Here is a 22,675-nt window from a genome sequence, read left to right as displayed (position 1 = left end):
GGCACATTTTGGTACTGCTTTGGCAGACACTCAGTTTTCTCTTAGTCATAAAGATAATGGGAGAGTGGATACTGTTTTTACCTGCAAATACAGCATTAAAGCAATAAATAGCTCCTATGCTCATAAGAAGCACTAGCTTACAGTTCATCATCCTTATAATCAAGGAAGAAAGGAGTTTAGTACCAGGGCTTCACCCTTTGTGTTTGTTGACAAAGTAGATCTCCATCTGTGAAAGTTCAGGGACTCTGCTTAAAAAAGCTGGATAGCCATTGTCTCTTTTCAGACTGTTAGACAATTTGATTTTTATTGAATTAATAATAACCTTGAGCAAAAGAAGGAGTGGACAGCAAGAAAAGAAGGCTTGTGAAGTTGCAGTCGCAGTTGTCTATAAATCTAATCACTACCAAAAAAAGTTCCTCTCCACAAAGGCCAACTGGTGGTAGTAGAGTACTAGTTCTATAGGATCCCTTCCCTGTCATTCTTAGCTCTAAGGAGCTTTTCATCTGCAGGCAGGGTGGGACAGCCAAACTGACACCTTTTAGTGGCTTTCCAGCATGCTTTTCTTAAACTTGAGCTCAAAAAAAGAGTTGCATTTTTAACATATAAACATCTTCCAAGTAGAAATCTTCATCAGCTCACTCCCTATTAGAATCACAGAATCAACCAGGTTGGAAGAGACCTCCAAGATCATCCAGTCCAACCTATCACCCAGCCCTATCCAATCAACTAGACCATGGCACTAAGTGCCTCATCCAGTCTTCTCTTGAACATCTCCAGGGATGGTGACTCCACCACCTCCCTGGGCAGCCCATTCCAATGTGCAATCACTCTCTGTGTGAAGAACTTCCTCCTAATATCCAGCCTATACCTCCCCTGGCACCGCTTGAGACTGTGTCCCCTCGGTCTGTTGCTGTTGTGGAGGACAATTTGAATAAACAAATACAAGAGTTCTTTTTCATGCTCCTGTGTTTTTATTTGTTTGTATATATTTTCTTTCTTTCCTTCTTTCTTCCTTTCTTTCTTCCTTTCTTCCTTTCTTTCTTCCTTTCTTCCTTCCTTCCTTTCTTTCTTTCTTTCTTCCTTCCTTCCTTTCTTTCTTTCCTTCTTTCCTTCTTTTTCTTTCTTTCTTTCTTTCTTTCTTTCTTTCTTTCTTTCTTTCTTTCTTTCTTTCTTTCTTTCTTTCTTTCTTTCTTTCTTTCTTTCTTTCTTTCTTTCTTTCTCTTTCTTTCTTTCTTCCGTCCTTTCTTTCCTTCTTTCCTTCTTTCTTTCTTTCTTCCTTCCTTCCTTTCTTTCTTTCCTTCTTTCCTTCTTTCTTTCTTTCTTTCTTCTTCTTCCTTCTTTCCTTCTTTCTTTCTTTCTTTCTTCCTTCTTTCTTTCTTTCTTCTTTCCTTCTTTCTTTCTTCTTTCTTTCTCTTCTTTCTTTCTTTCTTTCTTTCTTTCTTTCTTTCTTTCTTTCTTTCTTTCTTTCTTTCTTTCTTTCTTTCTTTCTTTCTTTCTTTCTTTCTTTCTTTCTTTCTTTCTTTCTTTTCTTTCTTTCTTTCTTTCTTTCTTTCTTTCTTTCTTTCTTTCTTTCTTTCTTTCTTTCTTTCTTTCTTTCTTTCTTTCTTCTTTCTTTCTTTCTTTCTTTCTTCCTTTCTTCCTTTCTTTCTTTCTCTTTCTTTCTTTCTCTTTCTTTCTTTCTCTCTTCTTTCTTTTTCTTTCTTTCTTTCTTTTTCTTTCTTTCTTTTTCTTTCTTTCTTTCTTTCTCTTTCTTTCTTTCTCTTTCTTTCTTTTTCTTTTTCTTTCTTTCTTTTTCTTTCTTTCTCTTTCTTTCTTTTTCTTTCTTTCTTTTTCTTTCTTTCTCTTTCTTTCTTTCTTTCTTTCTTTCTTTCTTTCTTTCTTTCTTTCTTTCTTTCTTTCTTTCTTTCTTTCTTTCTTTCTTTCTTTCTTTCTTTCTCTTTCTTTCTTTCTAAAAAGTATGTTTGGCAAATATTTTTCCCCCAATATTGCACTCTCCTTTAGAAGACACCGATAGTTACAGTTTTACTGTCTACAACATCTATAAAGATTTTATAATCTGTGGAAGTGAAGGTAAGGAAATTAAAGAGCATGGAAACAAAACCGATACACCAATATATTTTCTGGCTGTAACTATAAATTACAGCAGTTTTGCAGCATTTTTCTTGTCCACTGCCCATGGGCAAACAACATATATTTAATAGGTCAGTAAAATATAATTAATCGCCATTCAACCATTGCTATCATCTGGAGCTATATGTGAGCTGGTGGCAACCGTTAATGACATTTTCACATGGTAATATTTATTGCCTCTGTGAGCTATTGTGTATGGGCTTGTCCTCGAAGAGTAACATTAACCACTGAAAGACTGGCAACAGACTAACCCTTACCTAGAGGCAATTAAGGCTGTTTTTGTTTATGCATGCCTTTGTATGTCATCCAATTGTGATTTTTTTTAATTAACTCTCAGCATTCAGCTTCTGCACAGATCATAATTGCTGTTGTGGAGACAAAACATGCAAACCTGAAATCTCCCCTTCTCTCATTACTGCTCCCTCTATTTTTTCATTTACTTTATATTCTTGTGTGAATGCTACTTGGTTTCCAATGAATGAACTTTTACAAAGGTTTAGGTGACACACAGGACAAGATGCTTTGCAAGAAAAAGTAGAAAAACAAATGGAAAATAAAGTTGAAGATTTGAAAGTGAGCTGGTGTCAGCAGATGGCAAATATTAGAAAGGAAAGTGATCTTACATATTGTAAATACACCTGGGTGTGCAAGCCCCAAAGGGTGTGGAGGGGCTTCTGAACTTCAGCATGTGCTTAGCAGAGTGCAGATAGACCACACCAACCTTTTCATGATCTGGATGTCTTTTCCACCATAACAGGTTGGACTTTCTTGCATTCTTCCCATGTGTGCAGCAGGCAGTTATGGATTTCTGTAAGGTGCCATATGCCACAATCTGATTTTATAGGGAAAGCTCATGCCAAACTGAACTATAACCTGTACACACAACATTAATCCTGACCCTGTTCTCCCTTTCTGCTAACTTTTTAGGATGGATGCCACTAAAAGGCTGGAGTTTCTGAAGGGCCAAAGGAACGCTGAAGCCCCAAACAAAACCAGGTCAGGCGTCCTTTGGTCAGTTACAAAAAGAAGAACTGGGTTTCCAAACTCCTTGATGCAGCCTGGGACTAGCATTTAATTTAATTTGCCTATTTCAAGTAGTTCATCCAAATCAATCACCAAGACACGAGCTGTGTTAAATGGCTCCAACTCTGCAGTAACCATGTTTACCTTTTCCCTCTGAATTGCTTTCTTTTTCAGGATTTCAGCTTCTTCAGCTGCCTTTTTTGCTTTTATATATTCTTCTCTCTTGTGCTGTATGACACAAACATAGAAAATTATTTACATATGTATGTATACAAAGGACACCTAAGGTAACTCATCTTGACTGCTGCACTGAACATCTTTCTAATCTAAAGTGTGTTTCAGGAAAGTTTCCAGAAATCTTTCTGAAGATGAGGCACTGAATAAAGCAGGCTGTGCACCAGCTACTCCAATATTGGCTTTACGAACACTGAGAAATCTAGGACTGATAAATGGGCATCCATGCAAGGAATTACACAGCTGATTGGTAACTTACAAGCATTTAAACCTTTTATAACAGGAATAACATTTCTACCTAAGCACTTGATGGGGTGGTACATTGATCAATTAGTCGAAGTGTAGGCAGTGTACTGGAAAATACAGCAAGGCAAGTAAGAGGAATTACAGCTGTACTGGTTATCATTTTAGGTATGGGTTGCCACATATTTATAGCTAGATTTCTCATTTTCTTTGGTGCAGAACATTTGTTTCTAGTTTTCTGCTGCTTCTTTCAGGTTTCATGACTTTCTTTTGTCAAGCAGTTTTGAGCTCATTTTATATGAAACTCCTCATAAAAAGCTTTTTTTTTTTTTAGCTCTTAAAATAAGCAAACAAATTTATTCTTTCTGACCTTTTGTTGGTATTTACATTGCATGAGCATCATTTGCTGTTTTTGCCTTGCTTGAGCCTCTGATTCCTTTCCACCTTATAAAAAAAAAAGAAAAAAAATCATATAAATTGCATTTTGCATAAGCATTTTAAGTTCAAATGCTAGTCATTTCAGAACACAGCAATATAACAGATTTGATGCATACATATACAGGAAATTTTTCGTAATTGCAGTAGCTGTCTAACATTAAAGAAGACAGGAGACCTTTTTGATCATTTTATCCATCCATCAAAAGCACTAGCTTGTTATTAACAGAGCATCCAGTGTATCACACACTCTACCAGTAGATATGTCCTACTGTATATGATCATTTTTACTGAGAACTATTCCATTTTCAGAATATTAGTCATGCTTTGCAGGTGAGTCTTCATTTTCAAATCCAGCACTCCCCATCTTTGCTTAGTTTTTCACACATATGGAGTCAGAAATTTTATTGCCAAGAAGTTTCTCTGTTATCAAATTTAGGAGCTTGGAGTCTGCCAGCTTTAATGGGATGTTATCATTTAAATATCTTCTAATTAACGTCTTGTGTCTTAGGAAAGAAATGGAAATCAAGGCCTTTTCCCATAGACTTCATCTTTATATGCAGGTGCTCTTTCCAAATGCACAGACTCTCTTTTGAGTACCTATAAAACTCTGGCCATAATGTTCAGCCTTCAATAAAACAAAACAAAATGAAACAAAACAAAACCAACCAACCAAACAAACAAACAAAAACACACCAGCAAACACACAACCCACAAACAAAACAATTTAAATAGAATGTGAACCATACAGAGAAAGTGATAATAGGTCTTAATGGATGGCAGCAATGGATTATATTCTATTGTTCAGCTCTACTATTTTCTGAAGTATTTTCTTGCTATAGGAAAGCCAAAAAATCGTTTCCTCAGTTGTTGCAAAAACAACAGCAGCCTCCACCCCATTCTAAGGATGAATGCTGTATTTTTACCTATTCTTACTCTGAGAAGTTCCCCATTATGTGTCTGTTAATTCTACAAAAGCCATTGGACTGATTTGTGCTACCTGAGGTGCCTGCAATGTAAGACATCTATGCTAGATCTTTCAGGAGGCATCACTCTTCACTAAAAGTAGCTTTCACTGCTTTCTAATGGAAGATAACTAATCTTGAGGTGCTTTTGTGATGCTCACTGAATGGCAGATCAATTCCCTAAGTGTGGCAACGTTTCCATGCACACAAATAACTCTCCAGAAAGTCTGGCCATGCATTATGCAAGCAACAAGCTTACAGCAGCAACAAGCATACAGCTGGCATGGCAGGGTGTTTCCTCCCTGGTCTCCAGGTCTAGGAAATAAAATTGGTACTAAACAGGTTTTGAAACCTTTTGGATGCTTGGTCTTTCTTTCTCTGTAGCCTTTTTCTGGGCAACATTTAACAGCCTGGTGCTCACTGCACGTCTGGGCACTAGCTCTAAACAAATCATTTTCCCGATCATTATTAGCCACTGCCTACAGCCTTCCAGGCAGGTTTCATTCATTCAAGTTGTCTTCTTGTAATGTGTTAAACATTTCACAGAAGTCAGACTATGTCTTGACTGGATTTATGTAAAATGATCAAAAAGAGGTCATTGCATTTATCAGGCATGATTTGTTGCTCCACTTACTGCTTATGGAAAAGGGTGGAACTTACATCCTTCGTTGCTCACATCCTTCTGTGGTACCTGCAAGTTTGCCAGCCAAATATTACAGAGTTGAAATCCTGAATAGTTATTTCCCTATGGAAAGTACGAGTGTTAAGAAACTTCAAGAATTCTCTGGTGATTTGGACTAGATGTGTAGTCTCTTAAAACCACCCAGAGAAAAATAACATAAGACATTTTTTCTCCTTCCTTGAAGTCTCTTCTGTTCCAAATTTGTTCCTGTGGGAATGATGAGATCTAATAATCTTTGCACCTTATCTCTTCTCAGAGGCACTGAACATAGTGCATGTGTCTCAGTCTTCAGGGGTCTTTCTAAGTGGCAGCTAGACAGTGACTGAAGAGCTCATATAACCTCCTTAAGTTCTTTAACATTTTTCTTGCTTTATTTTTCCCCTCTCAATTTGCTTCCCTTCCCAAGGAAGTTTTTAAATGCAGTAGGACTAAAGATGTTAAGACTTCCCACACTCACTCACTGCAAATTCTCAGCCATGTTCCCCAGTCACACAGGCAGCCTGCACACATTCTCATAGACACTGCACACTGAATTTCTGGCCACACGACTGCACTACACTGACTTGCAAAGGTAGGTACACCACTGGAAAAAAATGGGACTCAGGCTGCAAGGCAAAACAAACCTGTGATGCCATGTATCACCTATATCACCTTGACCACAAAACCAAATCTGGGTTGGAATCAGTTAAATTCCTCTGTCTCTCTGCTGGTATATATTTTTAAACACAGTTACCCCAAACTTATCTTGTGCAGCATGGCAAAGAATGAACTGAATTCCCAGGTCAATGCAGACAATAGCCTGCATTATGCACCCTAAATTCTCCTATGACAGCCAAGGGAAGAAAGGGCAGCTCTAGATTCACAAACTAATAAAAGTATCATTGTTAATAATTCACTTTGTCAGAATGAATTCTGTCCCATTTCTATTAGTGGAGTTCCTCAAGGTCATCCTATTTTTGCTGCATAGTATCCCCATCATGTTCTCTATAGATGATGCTTTCAAGTTTTGTCTTGTCAGCAAGTCTCATTAGCTCTCTCCTCAAAAATACTAAAACAAGATAGGTCTGAAGACTGCTACTTGAAAAGCACTTCTAGTAACCTTCCTCTTGTTTCAGCACAACCTCCAGTACAAGACTGGGGGTGGGTTGGTTGGAGTTTTTTTGTCTTTAAATTTATATTTTTTTAACTAACTCAAAAATAGCACTCAATTAAATGTTTTAAAGTAGTTACAATTTAAGAGATCTCTTATGGTTTCTCTCACCTCTCTAGAAAGAATGGTGAAGATGTCGTTAAATGCATCAGTTCAGTTTAGGGTGACTTAAGTTCCTGTAGCTTTTGTCCCTGTTTTTCATTTATCTGTCTCTGTTTTTATTACAAAATCGGTAATACAGAGCCTCATGCACATTTATCCTGCAAATGCCTGAAGCTGCAGCGGTCACTTTTGCCTCTTCAAGAGCTAGCAGTCAGGAAAGCACATGTACTGACCCTTCACACAGAGGAGTTTTCTTATGGGCATCTGGAGGGTCTCTGACACACGCCATCCACCTTCATGCTAAAGCCAGGTGTGTGCCCATCAGCCAGAAGGAGAGATAATCTACCTATTTTTCCCAAGGGTTAGTATAGTTTTTCTGCACTGATCTTGACAGATTTTTTTGAGTGATGATCTATGCTGTTTTGTTTCAGAAACATCTTCACTGCCGTGACCATCAAAAAGCACAGAGCACATACAGCACATTACTGACACCGAATAACGAGCAGCAGCTGAGAAAAAAAGTAAAAAATGTCCAATGTCTCACCCAGTCTCTGTGGAACCAATTTAACTGGCTCTGGCTTGTGCTTTTCCTTCCACTGCTCCAGGTCATCTAGCTCTTTCTTAGCAACTGAGCAGGTATAAGAAGAAACAAACATATGGAAGTTAGAGGCAAACTAAAAAGCAGGCAGTATCACTAATTGTATGTGACCCTGAAGACCCATCCAGGAACACACAAATTTTTTCTCAAGGGTTGCAGAAGGTTATGCAGTCACTACAATGATTAGATAACAAGGCAAACATTTTGCCTAACTTGGGACTCCATAGTGAGGACTCAACCCCAAAAGCAAAACAAAAAACAGCTAAGGAACTGCTAATAGACTGCTTTTTAACCCCTGGGAACCTGTAGGTTAATGCCACAGTATGTACTCCTGTAGGTAAAGCAGAAGCTGTTATGATTAAGATGTTATTGCTACATGGAGGGAAATGCTTGAGGTATAACAGTCCTCAGCAGCAAAATGAAGAATAAGTAATTTTCCCTCTCAACCACATGCTCCCTAAATAAAAACCAGAAGGAATGCATGATTCAGCTTCAAATTAAGGCCCTTCAACATGTGAGTCCACATGTGAGATAGGTGGCAAGCTCCCAGTGTAGCAGTTAGTGGAAATCTAGTCAATAGAGCCAGGGGCACCAGCCATATGCTCTAGGATGGATGGTTGATTAAACAGCTCTCTCAAACTGGCTGACAGGGAAAACATCCCAACAATTCCTTTCAATACCAAGGTCCACAAAACCTATGAAAAGAGGAGCTGTGTTTTACAGAAGTACTTCAGTTGCCCTAGGAGCTCATTTCACTCTCACTAAAACCAACGTGAACCATATTTTCTAATGGTAGGCTATGACTATGAGATGCTAACACAAGCTCTCCTCTAACAATATGAAACTGATTCCTGAGCAGGTTTCTAAGGAAGCCCAAGAGAGAGACCAGTTAGTTATTTCACTTTGAATCAAGAACTGAGGTAAGGACTGGATTTGGTGAGGCTCTGTTTCTGCCAGTATCCAAGGCAGAAATACTTGACATGTTTCAGACCTCAGATGCTGGTGGCATTAAGTGAAAACATATCTTTATTAGGGGAGCAGCACCTTTGCTGTTGCATCAGAATCTGCTCTAAGATGATCTGCTTTTATTTCTCCTAATAGAATATTAGTTTGGTGCAGAACTTGTCTTGTGATCAAAGGAAACCCAACCCCACGCCAGCCTGGTGAAGCATTTCAGGCAGTCACAATGGTTAAGAAAGAATTTAATTGCATTGTTTACCTTAGGGCTCAAAACATGAGGAGTGCTGACTGACTCCTTGAGCTTTCATATCTTGCACAAATAAACAGCTAGGAGTGTAGAACTGCAGTGTTTGGTCACCTCTGCATACTGAATTTCTTTCACCACCGGCTCTTGGTGCAACTTTGGCAGTGAAAGCTTTTCAACACATACCTAATTTTTATGGCAGCAGTGTTCCTGCTTAGCTACCTTCACCAACAAGACTCAAAGTCAAGCAAAAGCAAACTTATATCCACAGGTAAATTTCCATCTAAAATGCTCTTTCTCAACTTTATTAATAAAGAGACATCTACAGTCTTCAAATGGAGCTACAAGAACCAGCATTGGTTCTAGTTGCTTTACTCTCTACATAAGAGTATTTAAAAAAATATTTCTTACTTATATTTTTCTTCTTCTTCTCCCTAACCCAAGAGTATTCAAAGATGGGTTCTCTAATCTGAATTCAATCCTGTAAAAGTGGGATAGAGCTAATCCCAGGTAAGTCTTGCAGAAGCCATAACAGCTCCAGCACTGAAAGTACTAAAACCCTCTTCCTGAACAAGATTTGTTCTGCATGAATTTTAGTCAGATAAGTTAATTTTAAGAAAAGTCCACACAATGACAGAGAATGTTCATAGGACTGACTTTGCTGTCACAGCTGCACATGTAAAAGCATTATGAAAACGAGGATAAAAATTGCAAGGGTAATAAAGTGCACAAAACTCTAAACTTATTCAAGTAGAAAGAATGTATTACCATATTAGACAACTTAGCTTACTTTGCTTCAACTTGTTTCTCCTGGTTTCATCTGGAGTTATCAAGACATATGGGCCCACACTAAAATGAAAGAAAACACTCTTATTATTTTCTTTTTTTGGTTTGTGTTGTTTACAGAAAACCTGAACTAGAAGAAGGCTCCTTCATCAGCAAGGTCAGTTTTATGGTGTTGTAGCAAATAACTTCATATCAAAAGGACTAGGGGGGAATGGAATAAAGCTGGAAGTGGGGAGATTCAGACTGGACGTGAGGAAGAAGTTCTTCCCCATGAGAGTGGTGAGAGCCTGGAATGAGTTGTCCAGGGAGGTGGTTGAGGCCCCATCCCTGGAGGTGTTTAAGGCCAGGCTGGATGAGGCTCTGGCCAGCCTGATCTAGTGTGAGGTGTCCCTGCCCATGGCAGGGGGGTTGGAACTAGATGATCCTTGTGGTCCCTTCCAACTCTGACTGATTCTATGATTCTAAAACTGGCATTTATTTTGATTCAGGTCCTTAGGGACATTATATATATATATATATATATATATATATATATACTTGTTATATTTGAAGTTAGCTGAAAATACCAAGGATAACATTTTCAGAAACGTTCAGCATAGCCTTTACTTTTCTTCAAGTCTCACTCTAGACTGCAGACCTCAAATCTCAGCCATTTCAAATCAAATCACTTCCTTGAATGAAAATGTCCTGTGTAGTAGACAACTACTTCCACAGCTTTTTCAAGCACAGAGCAAGACCACTGCCTACTGGGAAGAGCACTGGTGCCAGCTGTCCCCAGCACATACCTCAAGGGCACCAAGCACCTTGTGGATTTTGGCAGTCTGCCCAAGAGTTGTGCAAGGAGCATGAGAAATCACACTATCTGTAATGGACCCCGGTCACTTGCTCTCAGCCCAAGCCTCAGTTTCCTTGTCAGCCTTGTGCATCAGGCATGAGGAATTCCTTGGGCATATTTATCTTGCTGTCTTGCCTAAGGTGCAACTTACTGAATCAGGACAAAAGCTCTGTTTTGCTGTCTCGAGAAGCTATCAATTTAACATGACAGCAAAGAAGCTGGACAGGGCTCAGAGTGTACAAGAGACGCAAGGTGATCAAAAGAGTGATGAAAACATGTCAGTTCTACTGGTAGAAAACAAAGTGTTTTATCTACACAGTGTATTTTGTGGGTGCCTGTTTGCACTGCTCCCACCCAGTAGAGGCTGAGTCATGGGGGTGCAGGTTCACCAGAAACACACTACAAGAAAGTTGGCTCTGGTGTAAGCTCACACAGTGTAAACAGTGTTTGACAGGGTTTTATCTGCACTCATGGGGACAAATATTTCATCTGACTTCATTGTAAGGAAGGTCCAAGGAGAAGAGAGAAAACAAAAAATGAAAGGTTAAGTCTGAGCCTCTTAGAAGAAAGGGCCACAGGGGGTGGCTAGTGGACAATCTAGGAAACAGAAAGCATACTTGGCTGTGAAAAAGTAAAGAAAGAGTGAGGCCTGGGACTAAGCTAAAAATGGGAAATTAAAATCATGCAAAGAGATCAAAGTGCAAAAAGCTGCCTGCTGCAGTATCACGGTAGTTCAAGGTTTGAGAAGGAAGATATTTATATCCAATTACCTCTTTCTCTTTGAAGACTTATTCTAGGAGGATGTGGATTAATTAATGAGATTAAACTAGTAAAGTTAGAGCTGTGAGCTTTAATAGTGCCATTTAATATGATCCTTTCCATTCCCACCAGCTTACTCTGGTGCCTGTTAGACTGCCCTTCACCTCCCCATTGAATCCCAGACCCTCAGAGGCAGGAGATGAGGGCAGAAATGCTTCTCCAGCATTTGTGGTGAAACTGCAACAGTTACTTAAAAGAAGTTTGGATAACCCATCTTGTTTAGGGTATACAATTCCCCATCACTGATCTTTTGTCAGCTTTTTCTTTATTTGACTCAGCAGTATCATTTAAAATTTATCCCAAACTGCCTTTGACAACTTGCTGTGCAGTTTATCAGTTTTGAGATTTTTTGTAGTAGTCTTTCTTGGCTGCTTCAGATATTAAGATCATATATCTCTCAAGTTCATACACAAAAATTATTAAGTACCTTTTACACTCCCCTCCCGTTGTCAGTGAAAAAAAATGGCTGGAATTGTGAGCTGCACAGCTACATATTCCCCCACTCAAAACCCATCAGAGCATCTCAAACAACCCACTGCTTCACAGCACTAGAGGACAGAAAGGTTTTTGTATTACCTGATGTACTTGATGGCTTCATGTTTTGGCTGTTTTGGTTTGGTGGGTTTTGTTTGTTTGGGTTTTTTTTGTGTTTTAACATTAGGAATTGAAAACATGAACCACTGTGTGTCTGTATATGTATGAGAAATCATAATATCAAATCCAGTCTTTATATCATGGGTCATCTCCTTTATCTGCTTCTGCTTTTTGGCTGGAAGACTCAGAATCCAGGAGGTAAGGTAGGGGCCACTGTTCTGACATCTGACTGTGATCATAATCCAGGAGCTCAGAAGGATGGTACATGAAATACAGCAAAGATTAATCAGGTGGAGGTAGAGGTGACACTACACTTACCACCAGGTAAAGCTCTGCTGTTTTAAACAGAGCAGCATAAGAGTCAGTGTGGTTAAAAGAGTGCTTACTTAAAGCTCAGTTTGGTTTCTGTGTTATGGAAATAAAGACAAATTTTAAATAAAATGAGGATTTCAATGTCCAGTGTGAGAGGGAAAGGGAGAACAGGATACCAACATTTGGTTGGTTTTACCTAGTGCTTATATTACATGCTTTGGTTTAGTCCAAGTTAACAACAACAACAAAAAAGATAAAAAAAAAAAAACAAACAAAAATAAAAAAGAGAGAGAACAGTAGTAATTTACCTGATTTTATATTTTCTCCTTGGTCTCTGGAAAGACAGCTATGTAAGAGTGTAGAATCAGAGGAAAGGATGAGTGAGCACATTGCAAACTTCTTATGGTTTGAGTGAAAGACAGGGTATGAACTAGTCCTTGTTTTCAAGCCTACAGCAGGAGAGGAGCCAGATGAGCTCTTGTTTGATAGGGCCCACCATCCCTACCAGTTCTAACACTAAAATTAAACTCCACACCTAGTATCCCTGGTTTTCTTTATTTTTTTTTTTCAGGAAAGAAATACAGTGCAAAAAGCCATCATTGGCTCTCACTTTGTGTATTTAGCCAGTTTGTAGCATACTGCATGTCATTTCTTTGTTCAGACAAAACCTCTGATCCGGTTAAGCCTATAAAACCCTCTACAGCTTGTCACTTTGATATTCCAGTCAGTTTCTGAGTTGCCACAGTAGCCATATGTCTGGAACAAATTATCTTACTTACCTGGGCAGCAATTAAGGAAATATGAAGATTTGAAGCTATCAGTGGTATGCAGACATTTTGTACTTTATACTAATATATGAAGTGTTTCAAAATTCACAATCAGAAAAGATGATAAAGAATTTAACTTTACAGGTTCTCTATTCATGATTATTATTGTTATACGACTTAAGCCTATCTTTGAGGCATGATTGCTTTATAAATAAAAAATACAGAAATCACTGGAGGAGGCAGGAGAACATCTTACCCAGGTTATAGCTATTTGAAATAAGAAAAACAAATTGTCTTCTACCTTTATAGATCATATTAATCTTGAGGAGTCTTTTTTTGGTTGGTTTTTTTTTTCCCCCAGAAATTGGGAATGCATTGACTAATTACACAGACTAAATGGATATTAATGAGAGCAAGAAAGTTATAACCCAATAAGAGAACGTATTTGTACTGAAATAAAACAAAAAAAACAACTTCCTATGATTTTTCAAACAAATAGACATCAAATACCACAGTGGTGGGAAGATAAATACCTATATAACAATAAATATAAATAAATAGATATAGAAACATTTCAGTCAGGAGAAACTTGCAACACAGTCATAGAAAACCTGCAAAGACAGTTTACAGTTTGAGTGATCAACAATAAAGAGAGCACCATGTCTGCAGTCTGAAATTCTGAATCCTGTGTGTAATTCTATTCATCTAACTAGCACCACTCAAGGACATTTTTTAATGCTTTCAGGGTATAGACCATAGAAATCTTTGTTCTGCTTTCTTTCAGGTTTGTGTAAAACAGTTTCTTTCTAAAACTGAAAAAAAAAAAAAAACCCAAAAAAAACCAACACATGAGAACTGTCGTTCACCAATAATGTTTTTTTGCACAGCTCTGCCCTTCAGTTTTTCTTCAAGCCTGCTACAGCCATCTACCACTGGGGAGCTTTCCAAATGAAGTGTGAAATAGTTTAAAGAGTTGCAAAAGTAATGGCTGTTATAAACTATTTCCAGTTCCACTGTGTTATATACTGCAGGTGCATCAGTACATGAATGCCACAAAGCTGAAAGCTAAATATTTCGCTCTGCTGGGCAATGTGCTCTGCGTAACAGACAGAAACCAAGGAGAGCATAGTTGGAGGGCAGCATAAATGACTGAAATCTGGGGAAAAGGTCTGGGCAGATTCGGTCTGAGCAGATTCATTCTGGAGAAAGGGCTCGAAGATATAGATTAAATATTGCATTAAATAATATGATAAGGCTGAATTTAAAAGAGAAAAGGAATCGAACTGCTAAAGACAGTTGCCAAACCTCTTTCAAAGACATGCTAAGCTGATCCTTGTATTCAATTATCAGGAATTATTTGGAGAGCAGTCAAGTCCACGCCACCACAAAGTACTGTTTTCATCAAGGCTCCTATGCATGATGGAGCTGCCATATGCTGCAAAGCACCACAGAAGCCACCAAATCAGAGGGCTGTAAGATGCCAAATCCCAGTGAGCAGACAACTGTCCTGTAGATATCCCTGTTTCAGAGTGCACACACAGCCAGATGCTAACGATAACTGACAACCACAGTTCTAGACCTCAGCTGAGCAATATGCTCTGTGCCCTGGTGGTGCCATGAGCAGAGCTCTGGGAGGGTGTATGAATCTTGCGTGCAGGCTTGGGGCTTTCAATCTTTATCAGGGGCAGCACCTTACCGGTTTGCAGCTCAGAGATGAAAGTGAAATACAGGAACTTAGCATTATACACTGTCTGATTCATCCTAGCTGCTTGGTTGCTCTTAATACGAGAGGCAGAAAATAAACTGCATTAGAAGAAAATGTTTATTATCAAAAGTCTAGGGCCATGGATTTTGTCCTGTGTTTGCCACAGGCTAGGAGTGCATTTAATTACCACAGTTCAGCTGATGTCTGGAAGCTTGTTAAGCCAGGGTAATTCACTTCTGTATTTTGTCCCTCTGCCTAGCTAAAGCTTTCATTAAAACAGCCAACATTTTTGTATAGTGAGGCCTCAGGATAAAACAAATCTTACACAAGTGAACTTGAAAAGGGAAAGAGCAAGAAGGAAAACAGCAGCAGAGGCCCAGGAGAATGTATGAGTCAGAAACAAGCAGGAGAGAAACAGATCTGCAGTTCTTCTGTCGGCATCCAAATCTCAATTCTCTGGTAGCCACAGGTTTGAAGAGAAACTCCTAAAGTTAAAATTTCTTCCAAAGGGTAAAATAAAACTTAGAACTGAATTTTCAAGAAGGTGGGGCTCAGATTCAGCAGCTTGGTTTGGACTCAGCACGCAACAATGCAGCAGAAAGAATGATAGGTGTTTCAGCCAGCACCCCATTTTGGACAATTTCAACCACTTTCTAAAGCTCCATGGAAATTGTCACAGTGCTGGATCAAATTCAGCGAGACAAAGGGTCTCAGCCCAAATTCAGTCTGCAGCACTGCTTTCTCTCTTTCCTGGAAACACTAACAAGCCATTAGTTGGCATATGCTCATGGGCAGACTACATCAACAGGAGAGAGTTTGCTGTGACAGTGTGGTAGACTAACATCGGATCCAACAAATTCTATGAAGTCAGATGTAGGCATGTTTACTCTGTCCCCAGCTCCCAAAGCAGCTCAGTTACCTCAGCACAGTGCCAGGGATGCAGCAAGTGTGCCAGAGCCAGATGGAGCACCTGGTAATCACTAGCTGTGAGGAGCACAGAGCATTCATAGGTGGGCAGGCTGGGCACTGGGCTTGGCAACACCAGCGCTGAGCCGAGTTACCCCTTGCCGAGGTGTCCATGTGTTGCAAGTCAGGCTTGCCAGCATGCCTGGAGAGCTGAGCAGGTCAGACACTGTATCGCATGAAGATTAAGACTTAAGCTAGTGGCATGTTTATCTCTGTTTCCCCCACTTTCTTTTCTACAATATATTTCTTCCTCCTCTGCACCACAGTATTTGTCTTCCTTTTGTTGTCCCTGTCCAAACACAGTATCCTCCCATATGTTCCCTATTCAACTCCTCTTCAAGCTATGCATCAAGGGAACATGTCGGGGCTCAGGCAAACCAAGCTCTTACAAGAAAGCCTTCTAATACAGGAATTAAGACTTCTCCCCTGTAAGCATTATTGGAAACACAGCAACCCCCACAGCCCAGAGTAACAGAAATCTTGCTGCACAGTTATCCTTTTATACAGATCCTGCCACCAAACACTTGGTTGGAGAAAAGGCTGGCTACTGACCACAGCAAAGCTGAAGTCTCTGAATCACCCCACTGGGCTGTAAAAATTATTACATCTGCCTGAAACACAGAGAATTAGGAGATTTCTCCTGTGCAGAAAATGCAGAGCTCAACTCTAAAGAGACTTTCCATCATTCAAAGTACCCTTCTAGCACTCCCACCAGAGTAGGAGTGGGCAGAGCAGTAGGCAAAACAAGTGTTTTGCTAAGCATCCACTTCCAGTTTTGCAGACTAGTTTTGTCTTTTTGAAAAGCAATTTCAGATTGTGAAAGAAAATTAAATTTTAAGAAGAACTAAGTGTACTCTAGAAGTAAAAGACTGTGAGGTCGTACAACACTCTATTTTATATATATATATAAAAATTAGTCAGCATATACTCATGGGCAGACTACATCAACAGGAGAGAGTTTGCTGTGGCGTGTGGTAGACTAACATCAGACCAAACAAATTTTAGGAAGTCAGATTCAGCTGAGTTTATTCTGTCCCCAGGTCCCAAAGCAGCTCAGTTATCCCAGCACAATGCCAGAGACACAACAAGCTAGAGCTTATTATTATTATTTTTTTAAATTTAATTGGGAAACGAAGGAAGGAAAGTCCTGATAGATTTGGCTTCATCAAAGAACACAATTTTTGCAAGTCAAGTATTTTAGTAACTCTGCTCTCCTTTCACATAAAACCATGAAGGATTGTTACCAGCTGTGCAACAATAAATCTTCAGATTCTACAATTTTGAATTTGTTTTTTAATGGATTTTACCAGAACCGGTCTTGTGAAACACACCAGAGACAGACTGCTGAATTGGGATAGCATTTTCTTTTTCAGTTGCTAGCTATAGTTCAGCCTCTAATTTCCCCACTTTCCTCCACCTTTTGTTCTGTACAGACTTTTGTTTCTGAATAGACATGAACAGGGGCAATTTGGGAATTCACTTTCTACAAGTTAATTTCATGGCACTTAGCAGACAAAGTGAAGTAACTTAAATGCAAGCTTATAACAATGAGCAGTGTCAAGCACTTGACATCATGGTGATATTTTTCTCCATGGCCTGAAACCATATCCTATATATAACTGGAAGGGAATGTGCAAAATTTTATTTTAATTTTGCACTTGAACAAGTATTTTTCCTAATTAGGACCATTTTATTATCACTCCTAGCCTATAAGGGCTTCTCCAATGCAAGAAGAAAAATACCCTCTAATACCAGGTGCCCACCTTGTACTTTTTATTAGCCAAGTTGGAATACTGATTTGTGGATGAAACTACAATATGCCACATCCCACACATATTTCATGTGTCCAGTGTACATCAAAGGTCACCTGATCTCAGATGCTGTTGATTTTTTTTCCCCACTCCCAATTGCTCTGAAGCACAGCCCAAGACAGAGTTTGCCCGAAAACAACTCACATAGAAGCTTCAAAGGAGGCTTTTCTGTTCCTGCTCTTCTGGCAGCAAAATCATATCCTGTCTGTTTCCAAAAGAAAGAAAATAGCAAGCAACACACAAGTTGGAATAGGTCCAACTCCTTGGCACAGGGTTATGCTACTCGGGTCCCTCATATTCCCTCTGCTATGCATATTCCAGAAGGCCTTCCAGGTTAATGCTAGCCTGTGCATTTTTTGTTCTACTGACACCCAATGACTTTAGTTCTCCAACTGCTCTGTTCAACCCTTGATTATCCCAGAGCCTGAGAAACTGGACTATTCTGAGGGTGTCCTAATGTTTTAATTTTAAATATCAAGTTCAAAAGGATTAATGGCCAAAAGGCTGATTCAGCTTTATAACTGCTGAAATGCTTTCATCTGTGATCTTTCTTGAAATGTAAATTGAGATAGCAGATAAAAGATAATAATGAATTAAATATTTAATTTTTGTTTTAAGAATAAAGATCTCCCCTTGTCAGCTTCAGTATTCTAGATACTATCTACCACTTTAACCAGGGTCAGTTAAGGAAATTGCAGTTTAAGCAGCTTCATTCCATTCAAACTGACTGCTAGCTTCCCCCTCCTGAAGGGATGGGAGCAAACCCCAGACTTGTTCACTTCTGTTTTTTTGAGTATTTGTTTCCCACTCATACATGGTCCCTGGTTGAACCTGCCTTTCCCTCATCCCTCCTCCTCAATAATTACACACTAATGGACACCTTAATCCATACATTCCAAGTATAGGAATTTATTCTTTATTACAGCTTTATGAAGACACAGACAGAGTATTTTGTACTACCTAATAAAAAACTTTAAGCAATCCTTGCAGTAAATACAGAACAGCTTTGCCTCTGTATGCATCACCTAAAGATGAAAAAGAGAGCAGGGCTTTAAACTACTCTTCCCCAAAAGATTACTGGGTTTTAGGGAGGATCCCATCATCTGTTCAGAATATGTCTTAATATATTTGCTCTAGCCTTAAATTCTGCAGGGAGTGCAGGATAATCAACTAATTAAGTATTTACCTAACCTATATTGGGGGGGGTGGTTGGATCCCAGACGAAATCTGGGCAAAGATGGTTATACTAAAGGGAGAATTCCCACTATCCATCCCTACTTAAAAAACAAACGAAACCAGAAACACGCCAAACCAACCAAACAAACACACAAACCAAACCAAAGTGAAAAAAAAAAGGCAAAACCAATGTACATAGCACATATACAAGAGCAAAGTAGGGCTGTTCTCACTCTACTGTGAGTTTTTGCCAGTGTGATGGCAGACAAGACAGAATGTCTTTAGTGTTTGGAAGTGGCAGAAAACTCACAGATTCACAGATTGCATTGGGTTGGAAGGGATCCTCAAAAGTCATCTTGACCAACCCCCTCCAGTGAGCAGGGACACCTCCAACTAGATCAGGCTGCCCAGGGCCACCTCAAGTCTGATCTTGAATGTCTCCAAGGACAGGGCCTCAACCACATCCCTGGGCAATCTGTTCCAGTATTTTACCACTCTCATTGTAAAGAACTTCCTCCTTATGTCCAACCTACATCTATTCTGCTCTAGTTTAAAACCATTGCCCCTTGTCCTATCACAACAAACCCTTCTAAACAGTCCTTCCCCACCCTTCCTGTAGCTTCCCTTTAGATACTGAAATATAGTTATAAGGTCTCCCTGGAGCCTTCTCTTTTCCAGGCTGAACAGCCCCAATTCTTTCAGCCTGTCTTCCTAGGAGAGATACTCCAGCCTTCTGATCATCTTTGTGGCTATCCTCTGGACCCACTGCAGCAGGTCTATGTCACTCTTGTGCTGGACCCAGTACCCCAAGTGAAGTCTTACCAGAAGCAGAGTGACAGAATCACCTCTCTCAGTCTGCTGGCTAGGCTTCTTTTGATGTATCCAGGGATGCGATTGGCCTTCTGGGTTGCAAGTGCTCATTGCTGACTTATGTCCAGCTTCTTTTCCACCAGTACTCCTACGTGTGTTTCTGCAGGGCTCCTCTCAATTTCATTATCCCCCAGCCTGTACTGATATCAAGGACTGACCCAACCAAGTATAGGACTTTACACTTTGCCTTATTGAACCTCAGGAGATTCTCCTCAGACCACCTCTCCAGCTCTCTCTTGATGGCATCATGTCCTTAAATCTCCTCAATTGCACCACTCACCTTGGTATCACCTGCAAATTTGCTGAGGGTGCACTCAGTCTTGCTGTCTATATCGTTGAGTGACATAGAACAGCATTGATTAATATTGAACAGCACTGGTCCCAATACAGATTCTTGAAGGACACCACTTGTCACCCTCCTCCATCTGGCCATGGAGCCATCGACCACTACCCTTTGTACGTGATCATCCAACCAATTTCTTATCCACTGAACAGTCCACCCATCAAATCTATATCTGTCCAGTTTAGAGAAAAGGATGTTGTGGGGGACAGTGTGCAAGGCTTTACAAAAGTCCAGATAGATATTATCTGTTGGTCTTCCCTTGTCCACTCATGTCAACATAGACTGTAAGTCAGGAATGTTTTTTTGCTTTCCTGAAAGTCATTCATTAAAGTGATAATGGATTTCAAAGCTACCCATCTCTTAATAGTCTCTGTATCATTATTACCTTGGGCTGTCATCAGTGGCACAGAGTCAACTTGGAGGCCTGGGGCCAGTGGTGTCCCCCAAGGATCAGTACTGGGTCCAGTTTTGTTCAATATCTTTATCAACAACCTGGATGAGGGCATTGAGAATACCCTCAGCAAGTTCACTGATGATACAATAATGGGGGACTGGCTGACATCCTGTCAGGCTGTGCAGCCATCCAACAAGATCTGGACAGGCTGCAGAGCTGGCTGCAGCCATACCTCATGAAGTTCAGTAAAGAAAAGTGCAGGGTCCTGCATGTGGGGAGGCATAACAGCAGCACCACTACAGGTTAGGGGCTGCCCTGCTGGAAAGCAGCTGCACAGAGAAAGACCTTGGAGTGCTGGTGGACAGCAAGTTCTTCATGGAACAACAATGTGCTCTTGAGGCCAAGAAAGCCAATGGGATCCTGGGGTGCATCAAGAAAGGTGTGTCCAGCAGGTCTAGGGAAGTTCTTCTACCCCTCTGCTCTGCCCTGGTGAGACCACACCTGGAACACTGTGTCCAGTTTCGGGCTCCCCAATTCAGGAGAGACAGCGACCTGCTGGAGAGAATCCAACGGAGAGCCATGAGGATGATTAGGGGATTTGATCATCTCCCCTGTGTAGAGAGACTGAGATCCCTGAAGAAGGGAAGACTGAGAGATCTCATCAATTTGTGTACATAGCTAAGGAGTAGATGTCAAGTGGAAGGGACCGGGCTTTTTTCAGTGGTGTGCACTGATAAGACAAGGAACAATGGGTTCAAACTTGAACATAGAAGATTTCACCTCAACATGAGGAGAAAATTCTTTACAGTGAGGGTGACAGAGCACTGGAACAGGCTGCCCAGAGAGGTTGTAGAGTCTCCTTCTCTGGAGACTTTTGAAACTCACCTGGATGCATTCCTGTGTGGACTAACCTAAATGATCCTGATCTGGCAGCAGGGTTGGACCTGATGATCTCTTGAGGTGCCTTCCAACTTCTAATGTACTGTGCTACTGTGATACCTAATATGCAAGCATTCATGCATTTCAATGGAAAGTTGCTCACTGCCCCTTGTGATTGGCAGCCTGCCACCTCTTTGACTGTTTGGCTCCACCTTCTTCATCCAGAAAGAGGGGAAGGAAAACTTGAAACAGCCTGTTTCAGTTCCTGTCAGCTGCACTTTGAAAGGCAGGGGAAAAAAGCAAGATAAGCAAACTCAGCATATACTAATAATAGCATTGCATGCACTGTTACTAACTGTTAGTGCACAGTTAGGGAAAAAGACTGCAAAGAATTAGCTTTGGTCAGCTAAGTATATATGTATTAAGCATATACATAAAATACACACAAAATACTGTCCCTATTCTATAACTGCAAGACAGGGCTTATATCAACTATCTAAGGAGTGTCACTAGAAAACCAGAGTTGGATTAAGCATAGATCCCCAAAAAAGGCTAAAATGAAGTCCAGGGCTTTACTTTTGTCAGCATGAAGTTCTTGGAAGCTGCTTGTGTCCTGGATTGCATTCACCTCAGTGCTGGAACACTGCCTGCATCCATCTCTTAAGCCAAAGGAAGTATCTTTATACTTTCCAGGATGAAATACTAGGATAGAAAACAGGAAGCTAGAACTGGATTTAAAATTCTGCTTTGAAAGAAACTATCAAAACCAGACACCATGTACACCAATACCAAACTTACAGAAGCAGCCACTGCTGTTGCATGGGGTGTAAGTCATATCATCACAAAGCCCACTATAAACAACTACTTGGGTTTCACGTTGGAAGCGTCATACATATGTAGGCTTCAGGCTGACTGCAGGTGAGATCACAAGGAGAAGCTGCCTGTGTGCCCAGTCCCATTCACAGGTTCTCTATAAAGTACTTCTACCTTTGAAGATACATATCTCAAGTAAGCTGCAGAACAGACAGCCAATACATGTTCCATCATCTCAGTCAGGCTCCTTGTTACTTACCATTGCTTTTCCTGTTGTGGGTAGACTGATGCTTGCCTGCTTTGCACCTCTTCAGATGTTGTCACCTTCTGGGGATTTTCAGCCTCCTCTGTTTGATTGTTACCACTCCAGAGGTAACCCTGAGATGGAAACGGGGTACTGGAGGCAGCAGCAATCCTGTCCCAGCTGCCTTCCTTCCATCCTCTAATCCCAGACATTACTTCAGGAGTGCCTTGCCTTGTTGGAAAGGAGTACTGCCTCTAAGGACAGGGAAAGACTCAAAACTTAGAAGTTCTCATAAACTGGTTTCAATTCTGTGTAAGCTCCACCCCTGCCTGGACTCTCAGCTGTAAGAAATGAAACTACTAGTTCCTGAGTCATGCTCCAGCTGAAGCTCAGTCCACTCATCTCAACGACAGCACCCAGACAGATTGGAATCATAGGGTGACAGCAAGGCTGATCCATACTGTCAACAACACTTTGTACAGTCTTGGAACAGACTGCTTCAGCATAAGCATGTTGAGGTCTGGTTGAAAGCCATATTTCTGTCATTTTTTTACCCCAGCACTTCATGTTTGCCTTTGACAGAGCTGAATAACTC

The 22,675-nt window shown here is 40.3% G+C and overlaps 1 protein-coding gene across 1 annotated transcript in view; it reads right to left on the bottom strand.

Annotated features, from left to right (window-relative positions):
• Nucleotides 1–22,292, bottom strand: part of EPSTI1 (epithelial stromal interaction 1) — a 55,689-nt gene extending 33,397 nt beyond the window's left edge. The window contains exons 1-5 of the mRNA XM_054399908.1: nt 22,096–22,292; nt 9,557–9,615; nt 7,509–7,592; nt 4,001–4,074; nt 3,298–3,381 (exon numbers count right to left, since the gene is read on the bottom strand). Of these exons, the coding sequence (XP_054255883.1) occupies nt 3,298–3,381; nt 4,001–4,074; nt 7,509–7,592; nt 9,557–9,615; nt 22,096–22,292 (498 nt within the window). The remainder of the gene's footprint in view (nt 1–3,297; nt 3,382–4,000; nt 4,075–7,508; nt 7,593–9,556; nt 9,616–22,095) is intronic.
• Nucleotides 22,293–22,675: the final 383 nt, after the last annotated feature.

Source organism: Indicator indicator, chromosome 1, assembly GCF_027791375.1.
Source record: "Indicator indicator isolate 239-I01 chromosome 1, UM_Iind_1.1, whole genome shotgun sequence".
Taxonomy (NCBI): Eukaryota; Metazoa; Chordata; class Aves; order Piciformes; family Indicatoridae; genus Indicator; species Indicator indicator.
This window is presented reverse-complemented; position numbering and strand designations above follow the sequence as displayed.